The 24455-nt window shown below is 32.6% G+C and overlaps 1 protein-coding gene across 2 annotated transcripts in view; it reads right to left on the bottom strand.

Annotated features, from left to right (window-relative positions):
• The window catches only part of TASP1 (taspase 1), a 253668-nt gene that overhangs the window by 161433 nt on the left and 67780 nt on the right, over positions 1-24455 (bottom strand). For both annotated transcript variants that reach the window (XM_003758180.4, XM_031951085.1), the window contains exon 8: positions 10063-10169. In XM_003758180.4, coding sequence (XP_003758228.1) covers positions 10063-10169 — 107 coding nt within the window. The remainder of the gene's footprint in view (positions 1-10062; positions 10170-24455) is intronic.

Raw genomic sequence — 24455 nt, 5'->3', positions numbered from 1 at the left:
ATGATCCAAAACTGATGGAGATAAAAAGAAATTATATTTCCTGCCCTCAAAGAACTTACATGCTGAGAGAACATGTACACATTATCTTCAACAATCTCCCTGATTCACATTCTTGAGATTTTATTAGTAACCTCCTTTTCATTTTTGAGTTGACAACTGTATTTGAGGCTATGTGCAGAAGAGAAAAAATGAGAGAGATGATGCTTGCTGAGTATGCTGCCTTTCCCTCTGCCTGTGTCAGCCCTGGATGGAATGGAACCTGGTGCAGCCTGTTGTGGGCCACAGAGCAGTGTGATCTGTCACTTTACTGCATTCGACCAAGAAGAGACACTCTCGCTGGAGTTACCCAAACTGCCCTATGTGGGACTTTCTACACCACTTCCTCTGACTCTACCTGTCCCATTCTCTGAACCTCTCCTCTCCTGGGCATTTTATGGTAACTGTGTTATAAAAAGTGAGTGCTATCAGAACTAAATTTTTATTATAAAGAACTTTATGATGAAAACTGTATTTTCAGTGAAAGATTACAGTTCTTGATGGTCATGGGAACCTAATCCTCTATTTCCTATAAGTAATCAACATTTGCATTTTTTAACTTTCAGGCCACTTTCTAGGAACATTACTTCTGTGAAAATTGAGGATTAACTGTGTTCAAAAAAACAGATACAAGGTAAATCTTAGAAAGGTGAAAGCAGCTGGGGAGACTGAAAAATGTCTTCTGCAGAAGGTATCATTAGAGTTAAATCCTGAAGAAAAAGATTCTAAGAGGCAGAAGTGAGGAGGGAGGCATGGAGAATGTCAACTTAAAAGTATAAGTTTGGAAAGTAGAGTAGTCAAGGTAAGGAAGAGCAAATAAACCACAAAAGTTATACCTCAGAGTGCTCAGAGAAGAGTGATTTATAAGAAACCTGGAAAGGTAGGAAGAACTCAGACTGTGAGGATCTTTAAATCCAAGACGATATTTTCTTTGATTCCTAAGGATAACAGGTAATCACTAGGCTAATGAAAAGATCAGACATCTACTTTAGGAAAAATCTTTCAATAGCTATGTGAACAATGGTTTGGAGTGGGGTGAAATTTGAGCTAAGGATACAATTATTGAAATAGTATAAGAAAGAGATAATGAATGCCTGAACTTATGTTTGTAGAAAGGAGATATATATAAAGAGATGTTATGAAGATTAGAAATGACAAGATTTGGCAACTAACCATATGTGTGGGTTAAGTTCTAATGAGTAGTGAAGGATGAGGCTAAGTCTGAATGGGATGCTTTCCTTAAAAATAATTTTGGAGGGAGGTGTTTGGGTTTGGGGGGGGGGGGTTTTGAGGAAGGGGGAGGTGGTAGGGAATGAATGAATTCTGTTTCTATATATTGAATTTGAATTTTCTATGGCTATTCAATTTGAAATATGAAAAAAGGAACCAGCTAGTGACAAGATTACAATTCAAAGTTATATTGCTATATTTATAGATCTAGGAATCATTTACATAGAAACAGTGATTGAGCTGATGATATCACCAAGTGAGAGAGTACAGATATAAAACAAGAGATTTTAGGACAGTGCCTTCAGGTGTACCACCAGTTAATAGTGATGATGCATGACATTTCTATAAAGAAGACTTTTTAGAAAGGAGTTGGGTAGAGAAACAAGAAACAGCAGAGTCATTCTAAAATAAACAAATATGATAACTTTTCTTTTAATTTTGTTTCCTGGGACAATGGATCATAACCACTGTGAAATAACACTCCACTGAAAATAGCACTAAATCACTAAAACTACCTTATTAATGGATAAATTTGTACTTTTTTCTCAATTGAAAAATGAAAAAGCTATTGTAAGCGCCTTAAAAACAAGGATTATTTGTCTTCTTACCAATCCACTCACAACTCACCTGTTACCTACATAGAGAACAATTAATGTTTCATGATCTGCTTACTTATGTATTTTAAAAGTGTAGTTCTGGTTAATCACAAGTAACATACATGGAATAATTTCAGGATCCAACTATTGACTTTGAACCCTATGACAAATTATATGTGTATGTTCTAGCAGAGTATTGAATTCGTGGTGACAGATAATAATACTCCACTATAAACAATGACCCAATCACATGCATCAGCAATTATTCAAAATAAAGTTACATGACTATGAATCATGCTTCCTTTTTTGATTAGCTCATATTTAGAAGGGAAAAAAAAAACATGGTACATAAAAGAAGTACAACCTGCAACATAAATTTTGGAAGATAGAAAAAACACATTTATTATTTTATAATAAATTTTGTCAACATCAAAAAATGAAATAGTCTGAACAATTCTAGATAAAAAGCGCACAGAATTCAAAGTAAGCTAGTAAAAATGGAAATACATAAAACAGAAAATATATTTTGAGGCAAAATAATACTTAATAATATTTAGAATTTTGAATGCTCTTCCTCTGAAAGTTTTTCACAAGCCAAAATATACATTTGTCTTCTCAAACAGGACAGAATTCCTTTATGTACACTTAAGAAAAGATTATTATTATTCATCTAGAAGTCCCACATTCCTACTTGATAGTCTAAGATTTCAAAATACTTCAGATTAAAATATTTTATGAGAAAAGTGAATTTTGTTAAACTTTCATATTTGATCATGAACACTCCATAACACTCTAAATCAATTCTTCAAAGCTTAATTTGACAGATAATATAATTAAATAAATGGTTTGGAGACATTGTTCTTCATGAAACAATACAAATCCTTTGATCAATTAAAAAACTATACTTCATTTTGAGAAAAACCTTAAAAGTGAGGTAAATGTGGGGAAAGTAACAAAAGAAAAGCTCCAACTATACACAAATATAAACAATACTGGATAGTCCCTGTTAGTGTTCCATATCTGCATTCCACACTCTGTGTGGGCTTCCACTATTTTTCTACTGTTGTTTCTCAGTCTGTTTTCTGTAGCAGGAGATAAGTCCTACTTAAATAAATTCAAGTATTTAGCTATGTCTACTTCTCTATTTTCTGATTTTAATTTGAACTTCAATCACAAGATAAATGTGTAAATTTCAATTCAATTCAGCAAAAATTTTATATACAGAGTTAACATGGCATATATCAGGACTTGAGAGACAGAGGGAAAAGAAACTCCCAAATCTACATTTGGATACATACTTCTTTTCAAGAGACTACATTCTCTTGAATTCTGTTAAAATAACTCTAATGCATTAGCAAAAATATAATTCTCCATGTATATAGAAAATCAAAAAAAGTCACTTTTTGAGATGCTCCAAATAATATGAATAATCTCTTACAAGACAGTACTACTTTTAAAAGATTCATACTCCAGTCACAGGGAAAAGGATTTGAGCTTGCATGTCCTATCATAAGAGTTCAGGTCAGTCCCAAAGCTCAGCTGTTAAAACCTAATTAGCTTTGAAGATAGTTGTCTTTCAGGATGATAGGAAATACAGAATGCATGACATTAAGGAATGTAGATATAAAGTAACTTAAACCAAATCCATATGAAATATGAATTGTTTCTCTACTTCAAGGTATATATACTTGACATTTGCAATAGAGACCATGGGAAGGAGATTAAAAGTTAATAAATCATCTTTTGTTTACAATTCAAAGAAACTTATGGTTTCTTTCTTCAAATTGAATGTCTTGTGCCTTGATTACAGGCCTTTAGTGAGAATTAATAAATAAAACTATGTTTACATTCCACAAATGTTTGAATTTCATAATCCTTACAAGTCACCCTTGAAAGTCAAGGTCAATCAACTATTTCAAATGGAAACAATTTTGATCAAGGAATAAATGTGACAAATGATTTAACATTTCATCTTTGGAATTCAAATATATACAAGCAAAACTCATGAATTTGTTCATTATTCCACGTAGTGGGTAAACATACATACATACACACACACACACACACACACACACACACACACACACAGAGAAATGGTATCCACTACTCCTAAAATTTATAAACATAAAACATGGTGCAATGTGGAACACCCACAGAAAATGAAAAAATCATTAAATCAATAACTTTCAATCAAAGGGCTGCCAAATAACATAAAATAAATTCTGCTTTTATAGACTATGTTAAACAAAATCAAATCAACAAGAATTTATTAAGTGTTTCCTATGAAAAAGTCATCCTCTATAAATGTTAGAAACATAAAAGGAAAACTGAAAAATAGTATCTGAATTCTGGAAATCTCATGTGAAACCAACAAATAAAAGCAAAATAAATTAAGGACGAAAATTAGGGTTCACAGAGCTGAATCCTAAAGGAAATTAAGAATTCTAATAATAAGAGGAGTAGACTGGGCGTTTATATATCATTGTAATGTTTCTAAAGTTCTTTAAAAACATCTTCATTTAATCCTCACAAGTACCCCCATGAAATAGATGTTGTTATACTCATTTTACAGATAAGAAAACCAAGGCTCATAAAGGTTATGTTACTTGACCACAAAAATAATTACTGTTACTGCATGCTGCTGCTACTTCTATTACTGCTGCTGCCATTTCTACTTCAGCTGCTATTTACTACTATTACTTCTACTACAACTATGACCACTTCAACTATGACTACTACTAGTACTACTACTATTGTTAGTACTATTACTATTACCCAAGAAATGACTTGAGAAGATGGCAAAAATATAGGAAGAATTCCAATAAGATGTCAAAGCAATATTAAAAACACAAGGAAATACATTCATCTGCCTTATACTATTAAATTTCAGAAGGCAACTTTTTTTTTCACTCTTCTACTGGGAATATAAATATAACAGAGAAGATTCATACTGATATAAGTGGAGGGGGACACCTATGCTAGTATTCTAAATGTGAGTTGAATATTTATCTCTTAAAATTTCCCATAAGCAGATTTTATTGATATTCAAGAACAAGACACAAGAATAAAACAGAGATATAAATTGGAAAGATTTACCACCCAACAATCACCTGTGATCCTCTATTATGGCTTTTTCCCTTCCTTCAATATGCATTGAAATCACCACATTAAAGCCAGATTTAAATGTTTAAACAATTTTTATTTCATTTTGTCACATTTCATTTCATTGTTTAAAATGTAACTAATACATTGACTTCCTAATTGTTTTCCATCTCTTAATATCTTATGTTTTCATATCACAATTTTATGTTGTTCAAACAGCATAATGCTAGATACATAACTTAATAAATGATTTTTGATTCAGTGAGGGGACAGGAAAAATGATGATGGGGAAATTTAAGTGATAAATAAACAAAAGATATATATTTTTAATTATCTTGACTTTTGTTGTAACTTTTGTAGGTGGGTCAGGGATCATATAAAGAATTTTTTTTCTTTTTTTGCTGAGGCAATTGGGGTTAAGTAACTTGCCCAGGATCACATAGCTAGGAAGTGGTAACTATCTCTGGCCACATTTGAACTCGGGTCCTCCTGACTTCAGGGTTGTTGCTCTATCCACTGTGCTACCTAGCTGTCCCATAAAATAATATTATTATAGAAGATAGATATTTGTTTTTTTTCATCACTTCCCCCAAATAGTGCTAAATTTTCTAATGACATGTAATTGACGATTTCTAAATAACATTTAAGACATAGATTAAAAAAAAGCTAGCTCACATTCAGAGCCAGAAAAACATTGTACACAGCAACTGTATGATCATGTGATGATCAGACTTAGCTCTTTTCAGCAATTCAGTAATCCAAGGCAATTCCAATAAACTTTGGATAGAAAAGGACATCTGTATCCAAAGATAGAACTATGGAGACTGAATGCAAATCAAAGCATACTATTTTCATTTTTTCTTCTTTTTTTTTTTCTCATGGTTTTTCCCTTTTCTTTTGATTTTTCTTTCCCAACACGACTCATATGGAAATATGTAAAAAATGAATTATGTATAACCTAAAGAAATAATGTACATATACACACATACACATGCACATAACCTAGCTCATATTTATATGCAGTTTTGAATCTTACAAAATGCTTTCCTCATAACCATGTGATAAGGTAAGTGGTGATACAAATATCACTATTCCCAAATTATACATAAGGAAACTTTTCCTCAGAGAAACTTGCTCATGGACCCATAACTATGTTATAGAGGTTGTCAAACTAAGAATTTCTGACTTGTAAGACTCATGCTCTTCCCATTATACTATGTACTGATAATTTCATCATATTACTTTATCTTTATACCAATAAAATTCTATCAAATGATTCATCACAAATATAAAGATAGGTTCTCAAAAGAGAACAATTAATGGCATATCTTATCCAAATGCAATACTTAGAAAATATCTGTGGAAGGGGCAGCTAGGTGGATAGAGCACCAGTCCAGAAGTCAGGAAGACCTGAGTTCAAATCTGGCCTCAGATACTTAACACTTCCTAGCTGTGTGACATTGGGCAAGTCACTTAACCCTAACTCTGTCAGGAAGAAGAAGGAAGAAGGAAGGAGAGAATGAGCAGAAGCAGGAGCAGGAGAAGAAATAGCTGTGGAAATACTTTTTGATTAAGAGTCAACCTAAATCCTGAAATTCTCACATGGATGGATGGATAGATCACTGCATGGCTAGAGATAGATGGATGTCTATGTCTAGATCTATATTTCTAGTTATGGATATATACACAGATATGTATATATACACATAAAAATACACACATATAAATTCACACATATATATAACACCTACATATGCTTTGTTTTTCACAATTTATGACAAATATTTATTAAAGTGTGAGATGGTAGTAATCTGTAAAATAACTATTCAAATAAAATCACAGATATATGGAATTCTGAAGCATCTTAATGCAATATTGTTGGAATAATGTTGGAATAAAAGAATTACAGTTAAGTAACAAAGATCAATAACACACACAAAGAAGACTTTCCCAACACTGACTCCTTTACTCTTCATCATTTCAGGATTTACATCATCTTTTTGCATGACACTAATTTTTACTCATTCACAAGCTATTTTTTATTTGTCCTGAAAATACATGTTTTCAGCATATGAAGAATAAGCTGTTTGAAGAGAAGTTGTAAGAAGGTAGCATAGTTAAACAGAAAGAGCATTGGACATGGAGGAGGAAATCCAGGGTTTAATTATTGCCTTGAACCTTTATACCTGGGAAAGTTACTTAATCTCTTCTAAACCTTAATTTTTTCATCTGTGAAATGGTGATGATTATAATACTTCACAGTTTTGTTTTGAGAATTGAAAAGCAATTTGTAAACTTTAAAGCACTACATAAATATGAATTACTATTAGAAAATATTCATCTACAAATAAAAAAATTATAAATTTAAAAGACAAGACAAAAAAAACCCAAAATTTAAGAGACAAAAGATGCTTAAGATCAAAATGTCTGATTCAAAGTCTGCCAACTAATCAAATTGAAAGATGTTTATAGAGACACACTATGTTGACATATTTAAATTTAAAACATGATTCCAGCTGTAATAAAACACTAACAACTAGACAAATAAGTATCCTTCTGTAACTTCACCATATTAATGCAATATTTTCTGGTTCAACTTTATACTATTCAATCTCTTTGTCTCTTTCTCCTATTATCACTCATTATATTCCAAACTACAATCATTGGAACTTGGCTCTTTTCAAGAAAAGGTGATTCAAGGCAATTCAATAGACTTGTGACGGAAAGTGCCATCTGCACCCAGAGAGAGAACTATGAAATCTGAATTTGGGTCAAAGCATAGTTTCACCTTTGTTGTTGTTTGTTTGCTTGATTTTTTTTCTTACTCGTGTTTTTTTTTCCCCTTTTGATCTGCACAATATGATGTACATGGAAATGTGTTTAGAAGAATTGCTCATATTTAACTTATATTGAATTCCTTGCAGTCTAGGGAAGGGGAAGAAGAAGAAAAATTTGGAACACAATGTTTTACAAAGGTGAATGTTGAAAACTATCTTTGTGTGTATTTGGAAAAATAAAATGCTATTTAAAACAAACAAACTTCTTTGTTCCCATCCACATGAGGTTGAACATCTCAAGAGAAAGTCACTCAATTCTCAATGAATGGATCCATTACAAATTTTTGTTATCTCATCTCAACTGAAGTCTCACAGCAGACTACCGATGTTTTTGTGCTTCTCCCCAATTAACTTTCTACCATAATCCCATTGCGCCCATTCCAAGCTTCTTCTGAGAAGAAAGGCATCAGAGTTTCAGTCCCCAAAAACCTCTTTTAACAGGGCAACTCCTCTCATTTTTACTGAGAAAAAGTCATTCAGTCTTTTCTTTTCTTTTAGCTATCTCAAAACACTGCTATTATCCTCAAAGCCTCTCCCCATGCCTACCTCAGCATTTTCTTATCTTTCACTGTTATCTGAGAATGTCTTTGTCAGAGATAACTCATACTTATGCCTTTTATCAGCTCCTCTCTCCTGAGAACAAGAAGAAATATCTCTTTATTCATTTGTATTTTGTTGTTTTTACCACTTACAAATATGTTGATGTTCCCTCAAGCTCTAATCTCTCCTTCCTTTCACAGGTAATCTTTTAACAAAAAGTAGTCTACACTCTTTCCCTTTAGTTCTTCACCTCTCAATCACTTGAAATACCTCATACTCTGGTTCAGACCACACAACTTAATAGAAATTGATTTCTCAATATTCTTTTCTCAGTCCTTATCCTTCTTTATGTCACATCAGCATTTCTACAGTTGACCAAAGGCTTCTCCTGGATCTCCTCTCCACACTGCATATTCTTAATACCTTATTTCCCTTTATGCACTTTACAATCCAGCTATAGGAATCTATTTGCTATTGTTAAATATTTTGCTCCATATCATACCTCTATGACTTTAATACTTATGCCTTTAACACTTATGCCTGGAATAGTCTCCTTTTTCACCTATATCTCTTAGAATCCCTGGTTTTCTCAGAAAATAAACTCAATTGTCACTGTGTGCAATAGACCTTGACTAGTTATCTATTTCACCTTTTATAGCACCTTTTCCCCTCTAAGATTATTTTGTATTTCTGGTGTGTATGTATGTACTTTGGATTTATTTACCTACATGTTAGGTCCCACATCAGACTTCTTAGTCTCCTCTGCCAGATCCTCTTCCTAGGGATGTATCCCACAATTTTGTCTTAGGCTCTCTTTTTCTTCATATCAGAATTGAATCAGTTCTCATGAGTTTAATTACACAGATAAAGCTCAAATTTATGTATCCAGTACTCACTGATTTGCCTAAATAGGAAATCTCAACAAGTCCAGAGTAGAACTCATTATCTTCCCCCCTAAACCTGCTTATTTCTCCCTCTTTGAAGGGTACTAACTACATTTTACTTCCAGTCATTCAGGTTTACAACACTGAGAACCATCCTTGATACTTCCCTCTTCCTCATCTTCCACATTCAATGTTTATTAATTTTACTTTCACAGCATCTTAACACTGTTTCCATACATGCCAAATATCATCAGTCTACTTGCTGTTCCCTGTGCAAGACAGGCCATCCCACCCCTTTGTACTAGCTATCTCTCATTCCTGGAATGCTCTCCTACTTTCTTGAGATCTCTATCTCCATTTTCCAAACTTAGCTCAAGTGTACTACTACAAGAAGTCTTCTCTGACTATCCTCAATTGCTGGTGTACACCACACCTTAAAACAATATTTTATATTTACTTGTATATATTCATATTTACTCATTTATGAATATGCTGTTCTCCCCCTAATAACATATAAACTCTTTGAAAGCAGGAGCTATTTTATATTCCCAGCACTTAAAAGTGTCCTAATACATAACAGATACTTTAAAATGCTTGTTGAATTGTAGAGAAATGAGTATACATTGATAGGCGTGTAACTATACAAAAATATACGAATTATATATATAAAGTACTATACTTATATTACTTACAAATATTAGTTCAAGTGTCTTATGAGTAGTGAAAAGTAAGCTCTAAGAAAGGTAAGAAATGTAAATACCCCTTAAAATATTTCACAATAATTATACTTGTAATTAACACAGCAAATTATTATACTTGTTTCAAACACCTCCTAACCTTTTCACTTGATTGTCTTCTTTTCTTTAGTTGAATGAGATCTGTTTCCACCCTTTCTGCCAGCTCTAACTTCCTCTTGTTTCTTTTAAAGGCTGCTAGACTGAATCCTATAAAAATATTAAAAGCATATTAAAATTATTTTAAAAATTGTGAATTACTCAAAACTAAAGAAAAGATACTGATTATATGGAAAGATTACACTTGTAGAAATTTAGCTCTCCACTGTACTCTGGCTAAATGATATATAGATTTTATAAAAAAAAAAAATTTTGACCCATGTGGATTTTTTAAATCTCAGTAACATTTCCACAAATAAAAGAATTAACTTTTACAAATACAAAAGCAAACCTACCTCCTGATCATGACATTATCCTGAGGTAATTGTTAGCTGAAATTAGAATTCAGTTCTCCTAGCATGTCTGTGGTTCTTAATCCCAACAAACCAGTCTTTCTGACCCTATCCTTTTTCATGTACTTCATATATGGCTCCTTGACACCTAGGATATATGACATCTTGATACCACATAAACCATTATATCCTTATTTTCTTTTTTTTGTCAAGAGCACCAATATCTTTCTAATGATTTTGAATTTTGAAATTTCCATTTTCCTCACATTCTTCACAAAGCTAATTGATGCTGTTTTCATCTTGAAAAGCATATTTCACACTCCTCCTCTCCTCCCTATTCACACCAGTCATTCTAATTCAGATTACTATTAGCTATCACCAGGACTATTACAATAGCCTCATAATTGTTATAACTGCTTGAGTCTCTCTTTGCTCTAAATAATCTACTGCACAAAGGTGCTTTATCACTAAAGCAGAGTGGCCATGTCATTCCCCTGAACAAAGACAAAGCTCCTTAATGCCTCTAGGTTAAAATACAAATTTCTCTGGTTTGGCATGCTGAAGTCCTTCACACTCTGGCTGCAACCAACCTTTCCATACTTATTTTACAACATTCACTTTTATACATTTGAAGCTTCAACTAATTACTTGTTATTCACTGTACAAGGGATACCAATCCTACTTTGTTCTTTTGCATGTGTTGCTTCTATGACTGGAATGTTCTCCCAATTCTTGGAGTCCCTACCTCCTTTCAAGTAACAACCTCCTGATTTCTCTGGTTCTTAGTATTCTCTCTTAAAAAAAATATATAATTACTTTGCCTTTACTTTAAATTTACTTATTTGTATACATCTTGTTTACTCCCAATAGAAGATAAAGTTCTTCAAGGGAAGGAACTGTTTTTAATATTGTCTCTATATCGTCAGCAGCTAGTACAGTGCCTGACATGTAGCAAGGGCTCAATAAATGCTAGTTAAATTGATTAGGCTATAATATGCTATCTCTAAAAATTTCACTACATAAAAGAAATTTCATTTTATAAAATAGGTTCTGAGAAAAATAAATACATACGAGTGACAATAAAAGAGACAGTATGGAAAATTTCTAAAGCCAAAAATAAAATGCTGATCTTTATCACACTGAAACCTGAAAAGATGTTAATTGATTGATTTATCCTTTGTGAGTTAGGAGAGATGAAAAGAAAGACATTTCTTTTAGAAGTTGTGGAGGTGCTTATTTTAATACTTGTAAATTCCATGTTGTACATTAATATATAACAATGAAGTATTAAAAAGCTTGAATAGTACACAGTTTTCTCCCACATATAGCAATAAAAATAGAAAGTTTCTCAATCAAAAATGTACTTATGAAACCATATGAAAATTAAGATTTGTATTTTTTAAACGGAAGAAACCACTAAAAATAGTTATTGTATAGTAAATATTTGTGCTCAAACAAAATATATCCAAAAGAAAAGCTTAATAGCTTTCAGTCATATACTTCCCATACTAAATGTATAATGAAATTCCCCTTTCACATTTATTCAGTCAGTAATTACAATGTCCACTGTGTGGAATATAAAAGCAATATAATTTCCTCCCCAGTCTATTTAATCTATTCTTTTCTTTCTTTTTTTTTTTCCCCCTGAGGCAATTGGGATTAAGTGACTTGCCCAGAGTCACACAATTAGGAAGTGCTAAGTGTCTGAAACCAAATTTGAATTCAGGTCCTCTTGACTTCAGGGCTGGTGCTCTTATCGACTGCGCCACCTAGCTGCCCCTAGTTTACTTAATCTTATTATGGATTCAAAGGTTGTTCATAAGAATAGATTTTAAAACTCCACATAGGTTAATACAAGAGAAACTGCATGCACTGTAGAAGGGACTAAGTATTGTCATATTTGTGGATAGAAGTACATGACAATGTTATAAGAAATAGAAAATAAGGTTAATTCATATGAGATCTGCTTTACAAGGTGAATTTCTAAGTCATTGTAAATAGGATAGCAAATGAAAAGAACAATATGTAAAGGCATCAATTAATCAATCACAATTTATTAAAGGCCAAATGTTTGCCAGGTAGTATGCTAAGCTTTGGGTTTGCAAGAAGAGGAGAGATAGTCCTTGCCCTCAAGAAACTTACAATTCAATGAGGAAGGCAAAGTGAAAACAATTAAATCTTCCTGAGGAAATAATTAAATCAGTATAACTTTCAGTAAATAACAGATGACAACATTCACTAAGTGTAAGTGTAAATAATGCTAGAAACTGTGGTCAGGAATGCTACATTTTATGAGAAGGCAGTAAAGTCTCAGTGACATGTCAGAAGACAAGAAGGAGAAAGGAAAATTTTAATATCAAAGTGTGATTAACTAATTGTACTGTTAGATAATAGAAAGAGCCTAAGCTTAAAGGAATAAGATATAGGACCCAAAAGAAGCAAAGATACAAGAAAGAAGAAAACCCCATAGCCAGAAGTTCAAAGGAGACAATCTGGGAAATGTCAAATGACAGCAATCAAGTAACAAAAAACACAAAAATGCTTATAGCAGCTCTTTGTATAGTATCAAAGACTGGAAATAAGGGCATGACCAACAATAAGGGAACAGGGGAAAAAAAAAAAAAAGCTAAATGGAATAGTATAATGTCCTAACACAAGGGAAAAGATGACTTCAGAAAGATCTGGAAAGAATCATATGAACTGATGCAGAATGAAATGAATAGAATCAAGATTTACAATATCAATAGTGTTTTTTACAATTCTGAGACTTAAGAACTAAGATTAAATAATCAACCATGATTCAAAAAGACTAATGTAGACTATTGTTCACCTCATGACAGAAAGATGATGGACTAATGTGCAGAATAAAAAATACATTTTTGGATGGGATGACTAATGTGGGAATGTTTTGCTCATGTGATCCAAAGGTCTTGTATTTCTCCTCTTCCTCACTCCCTGGCTCTTCTTTCATTTTGAGTAGCGGAAGGAAGTAGGGGATAGAGAAACAAATGACAAATGTTTAATAATTGAAAAAATTAAATGATAAAATAAGAAATGAGAGCTAAATGAAGTACTCTGGTGGAGGTGAAGGAGCAGTAGAGTTGTCCTTTTTTGTTATTTTTAAGGGGATATGGTGGAAAGCAGTGAGGGAGAATAAGGAAAGAGCACGAGGGAACTCCAATTATATTCCAAATCTAGAGATTAATTGTCCATAGTACACAACATATTTGAAAGATGAGTCAACATGTAAATCAATTTTTAGGTGATTTTGCAAAAAAAAAATTAATTTCCAACTTGGAAGGTTTCATTTGAAGACTCCTAGGAAAGGCAATAAAAGTCACTATGGACCCTTGATAAGAAAAATCATCTAATGAAAATGATCTTAAGGAAAAGATTTTTAGTTGTGTGTCTAAGACAGAAAACAAAAAAGCCTGGAAACAGACTAAACTCCTAATTTATAAAAAATTAAGCCATTTTTGATTTCCTTCACAGGTTAATTGTAAATTATTTCAAAGTCCAATTCTTCTTGTGCAGCAAAATAACTAAGTATATGTATACATATATTGTATTTAACATATACTTTAACATATTTAATATATATTGGTCTACCTGCCATGGGGGGGGGAGGGGAGGGGAAGGGGAGGGAAGAAGGGAAGGAGGGGAAAAATTGGAACAAAAAGTTTTACAATTGTCAATGCTGAAAAATTACCCATGCATATATCTTGTAAATAAAAAGCTATAATAAAAAAAGAAAATTAATTTTATAACTGATAGGAAATCCACATTAAAGTTAGAAACTTTCTCTCAAAAAAAAAAAAAAAAAAAGAATAGCAGCATAGTAAAGTAAATGAACTCAGGTAACTCAGGTGTCCTTGGAGTCAGGAAGACTTGGTTCATGAGCTGCCCGTAACATATATCAGCCTTGTGACTACCAGTAAGTTACTTAATTTCTTAGGGGCCTAGGACATTCTAAGACTGTGAATTATTGAAGAGTTTCAGATTTCTTCAGTTTCTAGATGACAGTTCCATTCATTGGTGTAAAAGTTAGCTAGGAAAATGTAATTAAATTTATTGAAGAATACTACAAAATGTACAACCTTTAAAATCTTTAAAAGTTTTTGAGAGGATCGTGGAATAATAATATAATGCTCTGCTTGGTTTTCTGAAGGTCTTTAAACCAGCTTTCATTTCAGTTCAGTAATCACCGTGAGAATAGTCAAGTGTTAAAGTCCAAATTCTTTATTGCCTCCTTGCCTGGGGCCTGGTTAGCTTTCTTGAGGCCTTTCAGATGGTCTTTGGTCTCAGTGGGGGAAGCAGGACAGGCCAGCCATCAGGAGGCTGATGAAGATGGAATGAATGTCTCTCCTTGGCTCTGAGAGCTTGAGCTCCCCCCTCCAGTCCTCTGTCTTCTCTGGCTCTGATTCTGGCTGAGTTTGTCCCAGCTTATATGCTCTATTTTAATTACATCAGTACTTAGTACTTAATATAGTTCTACAAGATTCACACCTAAGTACATGTACTGAACTAGAGAACCATTAATAACCATGCTAAACTAGATAACCACTGTCTATCAATTCCACCGAGTTAGCACCTTATAAGAATCTTTGTTTTAAATACAGAGTTCTGGCCCATAACAGAATAATATCGGAGTAGGTCAGTAAACTATAGGCTCTCCCAATTTCCTCCACAAAAAAAAAAAAAAAAAAAAAAAGAAAAGAAAGTCAGCTGATGCCTCAAAGTGAACATAGAATAGGAAAAGCAGATAAGAATTGGGGTAAAGCAGTTGTTTTCATCAGACAACTTGAGAGGATTTCAGAAAAGATTCAATCTCCAGATGTGGAGGTTTGAACTGACTGAGGTGCAAACACCTCCAAGCACACTCCGATGAATCAACAAACAGCCTCAGAAATTTCCATCTCAGGACAAAATTGGGATGGGATAGTTGAGTAGGGGAAAATAGGACCCTCTCCTATTGCAGGGTGCCAGGTACAGCAGTGCTGATCAGATGTGGTCCTAGAGTGGCTGCAAGAGGTAAGGAGTGAGCACATGCACAGCGAGTGCTGTAGCAGAGGAGAAAGGACTCTGTTGGCTATGGGCCCTTGCAGGAGAATAGATCACTGGTTTGAGTTTTAAGACAGAGGGGAAAGCTGCAGTTTGCAGCCACTGAAGCAATGGCAGGAAATAAGATCGTGTCAGGGTAGTGTGGCTAGGAGGCCTAGCTGCAGCTTAATGGTGAAAAGGACTGCTGCTCAAGGTTGGAACCTGGACAAGGCTCAGAAAAAGAACAATAAGAAGAACTTGAAGTCTGGGGCACCATTCCCCATAAGGGACTAGAATTTGATTATAATAATAATAAGCTGCTAAAAATTAAAATGAGTAAGCAAAGGAAAACCCAACCACTGACAACTGCTATGGGGAATAGAGAAGATGTGGGTTCAAAAGCCACTTTTTTCCCCCAAAGAGAAATATCAAATTGTCACAAGTTGAAAAAGGTTTCTTCTAAGAATTTCAAAAGGACTTTAAAAGTCAAATAAGAGACTGAGATAAAAATAGGGGGAAAAAAGAGCAATCTAAGAAAATTAAGAATATTATGAGAAGAAAGTCAACCAATTGGAAAAAGGGATCCCAAAATTTAAGGAAGAAAGTAACTCCTCAAAAATTATAAATGGGCAAGGGGAAGCTAATAATGTTACAAGACACATAAACACACAAAATAATAAAGCAAAATGAAAAGAATGAAAACAATAGAAAAGAATGTTAGACATCTCATTAGAAAAACAACTGATCTGGAGAACAGATTGAGAAGAGAAAATGTAAGAATTATGGAACTACCTGAAAATTAGAACCAAAAAAAGATAGAATATTAATACAATATTACAAGAAATTATTAAGGAAAATTGTCCTGAGGTTCTAAAATTAAAGAGTTAAGCAGAAATAGAAAAGAAAAATGTACCAATTACCACCTGAAAAAGATCCTAAGAGGAAAATTTACATGAATATCATAACCAAGTTTCAAAACTCCCAGATTAAGGAGAAAATATTACAAGCAATAAGTGTATTCCACCACCCATGGTTGGACAACATGATACTAGTAGATTATTTTCTTCTATGAAGGACTAGCCCACTTCCAAGGAAAAAAAATCACCCTGAATAACCAGGATATGTTTGTCAGATGATCACACATTTAACTTGAGAAAAAATAGATCTCTTTTAAAACTGTATGTATAAAAGCGGGATCTTCCCTTTACTCTCTAAAGTCTCACCCATGGAATTGACAGATTACCAGAGACTTTCCCAATTAGGACTCTGTAGGCTGAACTGGGACTCCCCAGCTGTATGATACAGAAGCACATGTTTCCCCAATTTGTGATGTATACTTCTTTCTTTCTTTCTTTCATTAAAATAAACTTTATTTCTTAATTGGTTTAAGAGTGTCTTTATTCACTATGGTTCAAATCAAAACTAAATTCTTTGCTGCAGCACATTGCTCCTCAGAAATATAACTACTTATATGTGAAAATGTTATTAGTACTCTAAAGATAGTTATCATTACTTGGATAGTTTTAAAGAAAAGCTTTGGCTGGCCTAAGTAAAATAGGATGATTCTTAAAAAAAACTGGGTGAGAAGAGGTTTTTTAAAAAGCCATTATCTAATGAAATCACTATGATCAGAGAAATGCAAATCAAGACAACTCCGAGATATCACTATACACCTGTCATATTGGCTAAGATGACAGGAAAAGATGACAAATGTTGGAGGAGGATATGAGAAAACTGGGACACTGATACATTGTTGGTGGAACTGTGAATGGATCTAACCATTCTGGAGAACAGTTTGGAACTATGTTCAAAAAGTTATTAAACTGTGCATACCCTTTGATCCAGCACTATTTCTACTGGGCTTATATCCCAAAGAGATCTTAAAGGAGAGAAAGGGACCCATATGTGCAAAACTGTTTGTGGCAGGTCTCTTTGTAGTGGCCATAAACTAGAAACTGAATGAATGCCCATCAATTGGAGAATGGCTGAAAAAATTATGGTATATGAATGCTCTGGAATATTGTTCTCTAAGAAAAGACCAGAAGAATGATTTCAGAGAGGGCTGGAGAGATTTACATGAACTGATGCAAAGTGAAGTGAGCAGAACAAGGAGATCATTGTACATGGCAACTACAAGACTATATGATGATAATCCTGATGGACACGGCTCTCTTCAACATTGAGATGATTCGGAACAGTTCCACTTATGCAGTGATGAAGAGAACCACCTACACCCAGAGAGAAAACCATGGAAACATAGGGTGGAACACAGCACAGCATTCTTACTCTCTCTGTTATTATTTGCTTGCATTTTGTTTCTTTTTTTCTCAGTTTTTCTTTTTCTTCCTTCTTGATCTGATTTTTCTTGTGCAACCAGATGGCTGTGTGAATATGTATACACATATTGGATCTGGCATGTATTCAGCATATTTTGCCTGCCGGGTGGGGGAGGGGATTGGGGGGAAACAGGGGAGAAATGTGGCAGGGGGTTATACAGGGGCCAATGTTGGAAAAATTACCCATACATATGTTTTGTAAATAAAAAGCTTTAATAAAAAAAAGTTATTCTCTCATTAAAAAAGAGGTATGAAAGGAAGAACTAATATAGAATAAACAAGTCAGGATGAAGGGTTGGTGGAGCTGCAATATTACTCTCATTGAAAAATGGGTAAAATAGATTAAGAATTATGAGAATAAGGGAGAAGACAAAGAAGGTACTCTTATAGGGTTTGATAGATTAAGAAAGAGGGGGAGAGTATTCAAAAGTAAATTACATATATACTTGGGAAGGTATAAGGTAAAAAGAACAAGAAGCATAGTGAGAAAAAAAATATTATAGAGATTAATATACAACAAGTAATTATAAATTTAAAGTGAAAGGGATGAATTTACCCATAAAAAGGAATTTACCATAAAACAGATAGATGTATTTAAAAATCTGAATTCAACAATGTTGCTTATAAGAAATACAATTTTTAAAAATGAGAGATAGAGTTAAAATAGGACTGCTGTAGAATGTATTATGCTTCAGCTAATGTTAAAAAAAAAAAAGTAGGGCTAGCAATCATGATCTCAGATGAAGTTAAAGCTAAAATAGATTTAATTAAAAGAGAAAAATAGGAAACCACACTCTGTGTTCCCAATATTATTCAGTATTTTTGAACCATTTAAAAGTATAAAATACCTGAGTATTCCTGCCAAAATAGACTAGCTTAAAACTTAACTACTTAAAATACTTAACTATTTAAAATAATTATAAAACACTTTATTCAAATAAAGTCAGATTTAAATAATTGAAGAAAGATTGTTCACAGATATGCAAAGCCAATATAATGAAAAAAATTACAATTTTACCTAATCTAATTATTCAATTTCATCTACTCAATGTCATTCCAATTAAATTACTAAAAAACGTATTTTACTGAGTTACAAAAGTAGTAACAAAATTCATTTGAAAAAACAACAGGTCAAGAAACTAATAAAAAAATGTAAAGACAAGAGGATCAGCAGTAACAGACTTTAAACCATTAAGGCAGTAAATATCAAAACTACTGGTATTGGCTAAGAAATACATTGGAACTGAGTAAACATATAATACATAGTACTAAGGTTTATAGTAAACATGTGTTTAACAAATGTACAATTTTAAGTTTTAGGAATAAGAATTAATTATTGTATTAAAAGTTGTTGGGAAAGCTAGAAAACAGCACTATCTTAAACCATGTACCAAGATAAGGTCAAAAGTCTTAGATACAAAGGGAGACATCAAAAGAAAATTAGAAGAACATGGAATATATTACCTATTAAACTCATGAATGGCAAAACAATTTGTAGAGAGTATTGTGAAGTATAAAATGAATAATTTTGATAATATTAAATTAAAAAGTTCTTTACAAATAAAACTAATGTTAGAAGGAAAACAAAATGGGAGAAATTTTTCATAGTCTCTCAGATGAAGGTCTCATTTCTCAAATATATAATAAATTTGGTTGAATGTATGCAAGTGATTCCCCAATTAATAAATGGTCAAAGGAAAAGAATAGGAAATTTTCTGATAAAAAAAAAATAAGAACTACAGAATTATGAAAAAATGTTCTAGATGATGATTAATTAGAGAAATGAAAATTATAACAATTTTAAGAAATTATTTTATACCTATCAGTTTGGCTAAAATGATAAGATGCCTTTCAATTGGGGGATGACTAAACAAGTTATATGATTGCAATGGACTACAATTGTGCTAAAAAAAAAATAATTGGTTGATTTTAGAAAAACATGGAAAGATTTACACCTATGAAGGAAAATGCTATCCACCTCCAGAAATGAAAAACAGAAATATGTATAGTATGATCTTTTACATATATGTATATTTGCATATACAAATATATATGTGTACATATAAAATTCATAATTAATTGTAATCATCTCTAGTACAGGGTAGGAAGGAGGGGGAGAAAAATAAAATAAAAAGTGCAAAGCAAAGAACAAAAGTTAGAATAAAGTACAGAAAAGCTGGGTAGTGCCGTAAACAATGTATAGTATTTACTAGATAGATGGGTTTTTTTTTAAGTAAACAGTGTGAAATGGAAATGTATGATTCTATAGTGAACCCTTTATGTTCAGCTGTGTACATAGAAATGTTCTTTTTTTCTTGCTTTATATTTGTTTCAAATTAATAAAAATTGAAGTTTAAAAAAATTTAATACCTAATATGTTTGCTTTCTGTGGCAATCATTTTTAGAAGATTTGACATAAAGTCCACAATATTTTAATACATTTATTGATAATGAATCATGAAACCACACATTTATCATAATGGATATTAAAAACACCTCTAACAAACAAATGATTATTCCAAGTATAGGCTTCATAGACCCTAGGTTTTCATTAAGGTTCAAAACAGATAAGTTCCCAGACCAATGAAGAGTATTTCTCTAGCTTTCAGGAGAAATTTTTTAATATGTAATATATGACATCATTCAAAGTTGTTTTGTAATATTCCGTCTCCATTTAGGAATTTCTATAATTTTGGAAAAATTCTGCATCTCACTCTATAAATATATTTATTGGTTAGAGACAGAGTCAAGATGGCAATATAGCAATGTATTGCACCATCCCCCGCAAAACAAACAAACAAAAAAACCCTCCTTCAACTATATCTAGAAAATCCTCAGTCCTGACAGAGAAATCCAGAAAAAAAAAAAAAAATGAGTTATTTGCCCAATCTAATGTAGCAGAGAAAAGCAGAAAGGTCCCATGGCAATTGGGATGTTGTAGCATGCAAACTCCTGGAACACTCAAGCACCAATGGATCAGGAGAAGAATAGGTCCCAGATTTGTAATAGGGCCCAATGAGAACCACATGAGAGAACCACACCTGGCAGATTTGTCACTTACCGCGCAGCTCCAAAATTACAAATCTAGAGCCTACTAAGATAGGGAGCTTTGCCAGGAAGTTTTTCCCAATTAGAAAGTTGCCTAAGCAGTGTACATAGAGAAAGGGGAAGTTTAAAAATAAGCAAACAGAAATTTGGCTCAGACCCTAGCAGTAGAACAGAGTCTCAGTTCAGCTTCAAATCAACCTGTCCAGGAATAATCAAGGCAAACATCCTAGGTCAAAGGAGAACCTAATATTCTGACCTTCTGAAATGTTTAAATCTGACAATATTCTACTATTGCTCAACCAATAAGCCAAGTCACAAATTTGCAGAACAGTCATACTTTTCCCAAGGATCAGACCATACTGAGAACACTGAAAGTTTGTAGATCCCCAGGTTGTCTGGAGTACCTGGAATAACCCAATCCTTAATATCCCAAAAAGGCAGCAACAAGACCAGTTCATACTTTTTCTTCAGAAGTTCAGAGACTCCAATTCTGATATCAAGTCCAAAGTCATGAAGGAAGCTGTTAGAATGAACAAAGAAAAAAAGAATCTTGCCATAAAAAGCAATTATGGTAGCAAAGAAGTCAAGACATAGATACAAAAGAAGAGAATGACTTCAAAATACCTACAAGACAAAGCAAAATATAACAAGCACGAATGCAACCAGAAATCCTGGAAAATATAAAGCAAGCATTTTTCTTTTAAAAAAAAAAAAACTTTCAAATAAGTAAAAGAAGAGTATTTTCAAAAAACTGGAAAAGAAATGAAACTATATAATAAAGAATTGGAAAGGAAATTACCAGCTTGGCACAAAAAATATATAACCTTTCCCAGGCAACAGACTCCTTAAAAATTAGAATAGACCCAACAGAAAATAATGATTTCATGAGACAACAAGAAATGCTGCTACTACTATTATTAATAACAAAAAAATTAAAATGAAGAAACATGTGGTATCATTATAAAAACAATTGACCAGGAAAACATATCAAGGAGAAAAAAAAATCCAAGAATTGGACTATCTAAAAGCCATGACCAAAAAAAAAAAAAAAAAAAATTCTTGCTATCCTATTTCAAGAAATCATAAAACAGTCCAGCTCTCTTAGAATCACATTATAAAACAGAAACAGAATCTACTAAACAATTTTTGAAAGAAACCTCAAATCAAAATTTTCAATGCTTCCTCAGCTCAACTCAGGGCTTTCAAGTCAAAGAAAAACTACTGCAAGCAATCAAAAAGAAAGAATTTAAGAATGGAGGAACCACAGTCAAGATCATACATGACTTAGCAGGCACCATTATACAGAAGCAGGTAACTTGGAGCATGACAGTACAGAAAGCAACAGATAACTTATACAGCAAAAGTGAGTATAATCATACAGCAAGGCAGGTGGTAGTAGAGGGAATGCAGAGTTAATAAACTAGGGGACTTTCAAGCATTCTTAATGAAAAGACAAGAACTGGTCACATAGCAATTTTGAAATTCAAGTATAAGCATGAATAGAAAAACAAAAAGGTAAAAATGAATGAATGGACTACACAAGAATAAACTGCTTATAGTCAAACATGGTGAGATAATAATACATGTGGGGACCCTCTAAAACATATCATCATCAAGGAGTCTGATGATCATCAAAGAGTTGAATCAGATGACTCCTGGGAGTTGTTCAATTATGTGTTGATGTTAAGAGAAAAGTGGAAGAAGAATTTTCTCTCCCCTCAGCAGAAAAAAAAGGAAAAAATTAGGGTAAATAATATCATATAACCTAGGTTCACTAAATAGACACTTGAATCTCACTCTTATTTGAGCTGATGGAAAGAAGGAAGGATATACAATATGCACATTTGATTACAGAAATAAATATTTCAATGATTTCAATAAACAGGAAAATACGAGGGAAAAGGGCAGAAAGGGGAAAGGGGGATTAGAAGATTAGATTGAAGGAAAGATTAGTCTAAAGCATTACAAACTCTTAACTTAAGATGCAAAAAAAAATTCACAAGTATTTTGGTTTTTTTTAAGGTGGCAAGTAATGGGAATCTGAACAGCTGCCCACAAATTGGGGAATGGATGAATAAGTCATGGTATAAGATGTGACAGAATTTCAATACGAAATTATGAAGGAGATGATTTCAAAAAATTCCAAATACATTTATACATATCCATACAGAGTAAATTAGTGAACACAACCATTAGAATAATTAAACAATGAAAACAATACTGTAAAGACAAACAATTTTGAAAGAATTAGGATCTTAATCAATGAAAAGACCAACCAAGATTCCACAGAATAAATGATCAAGCATTTGACCCATCTCTTCATTCAGAATGAAGGACTTTAGATTACAGAATCAGGCAAAATTATTTTGGATGTAGACAATGTAGAAATCTATTTTATTTGACCTATGTGTAACAGGTTTTATTTTTAATTGGGATCTGGGAAGTTTTAGGTGAGATAGAGAAAAAGTGATTATTTTTGATGAGGAAAAAAAGGTAATATTTCTTTTTTTATTATAGCTTTTTATTTGCAATATATATGCATAGGTAATTTTTCAGCATTAACCCTTACAAAACCTTCTGTTCCAACTTTTCCTCCTTCCTTCCACCTCTTCCCCCAGATAGAAGATAGACCAATATATGTTAAATATGTTAAAGTATATGTTAAATACATGTTAAAAAAGATATATTTCTGAAAATTTATTAGAGTCTATCATCTCCATCAGTGAAAATAAGACTTCCAGGACACCAAAAGTTAAAAAAAAAATTCTGAAAACTTTTTTGGGAGGTGAAAAATTTACAATCTGAAGACCACCTCTAGATCTTACATTCACCTGAACTCTTTCTGACAAGTGAAAAGTGAATTATCAGCAGCAAAAATTACTTTTTCAATCTTCCATATAGTACTGAATATAGTCTAAAAACTATGGCAATTGTTTAATCTATGACAACACTTTTTATTGATAGCTATGATTATCAACTTTAAAAATATATCTATTTGCTGTTCTTCCAATTTGAAAAACTCATGCCTAACTAGAAGAATTAATGACATCTCTAGCTGTCAGGTTTTTCTGAAGATTTTCATTTATTTTCTGAATATTTATTAGGTTGTTTTAAACTGAATCTTAAAAATTTTCTATCACTTTTTCATTTTCTGTCATTCTTTCAATGCTTAGCACATAATAAGCGTTTAACAAATGATTGCTAATTACTTGACTTTTCTTTGTGTTTCAATACAACAAATAATATTTCATTGTAGACTTTGAATGATCCTTGAAATGTGTGATTTCCTCACATGAACAACTGCAGAAATATGGCTCATAGTTATTGAAGTGTACTCTTTAAGAACTACAACCTTTACATGTTTATTTGACATACTATACATTCAAAAAACAAGAATTAAAAAGAAAACAAAAATAAGCAGTGAAATGTAGGCATGATCATTATCCAAAAGAATAATCTAGCAAATACAAATAATAAGCAAGATACTTCATATATATGTGGCTCATCAGTATATATTTTAACAAAAAAAAAAAAATCCCACATCAGCCTAGTTTATAAGCTAATGTTTTTGACTTCAATAACTGGCAAAATTCTAGAGCTTATTATCATTAAAGAAATAC

Source organism: Sarcophilus harrisii, chromosome 2 (assembly GCF_902635505.1).
Source record: "Sarcophilus harrisii chromosome 2, mSarHar1.11, whole genome shotgun sequence".
In the NCBI taxonomy this organism is placed as follows: Eukaryota; Metazoa; Chordata; class Mammalia; order Dasyuromorphia; family Dasyuridae; genus Sarcophilus; species Sarcophilus harrisii.
The sequence above is the reverse complement of the archived record's forward strand: the minus strand, read 5'-3'. Positions and strand labels throughout refer to the sequence as shown.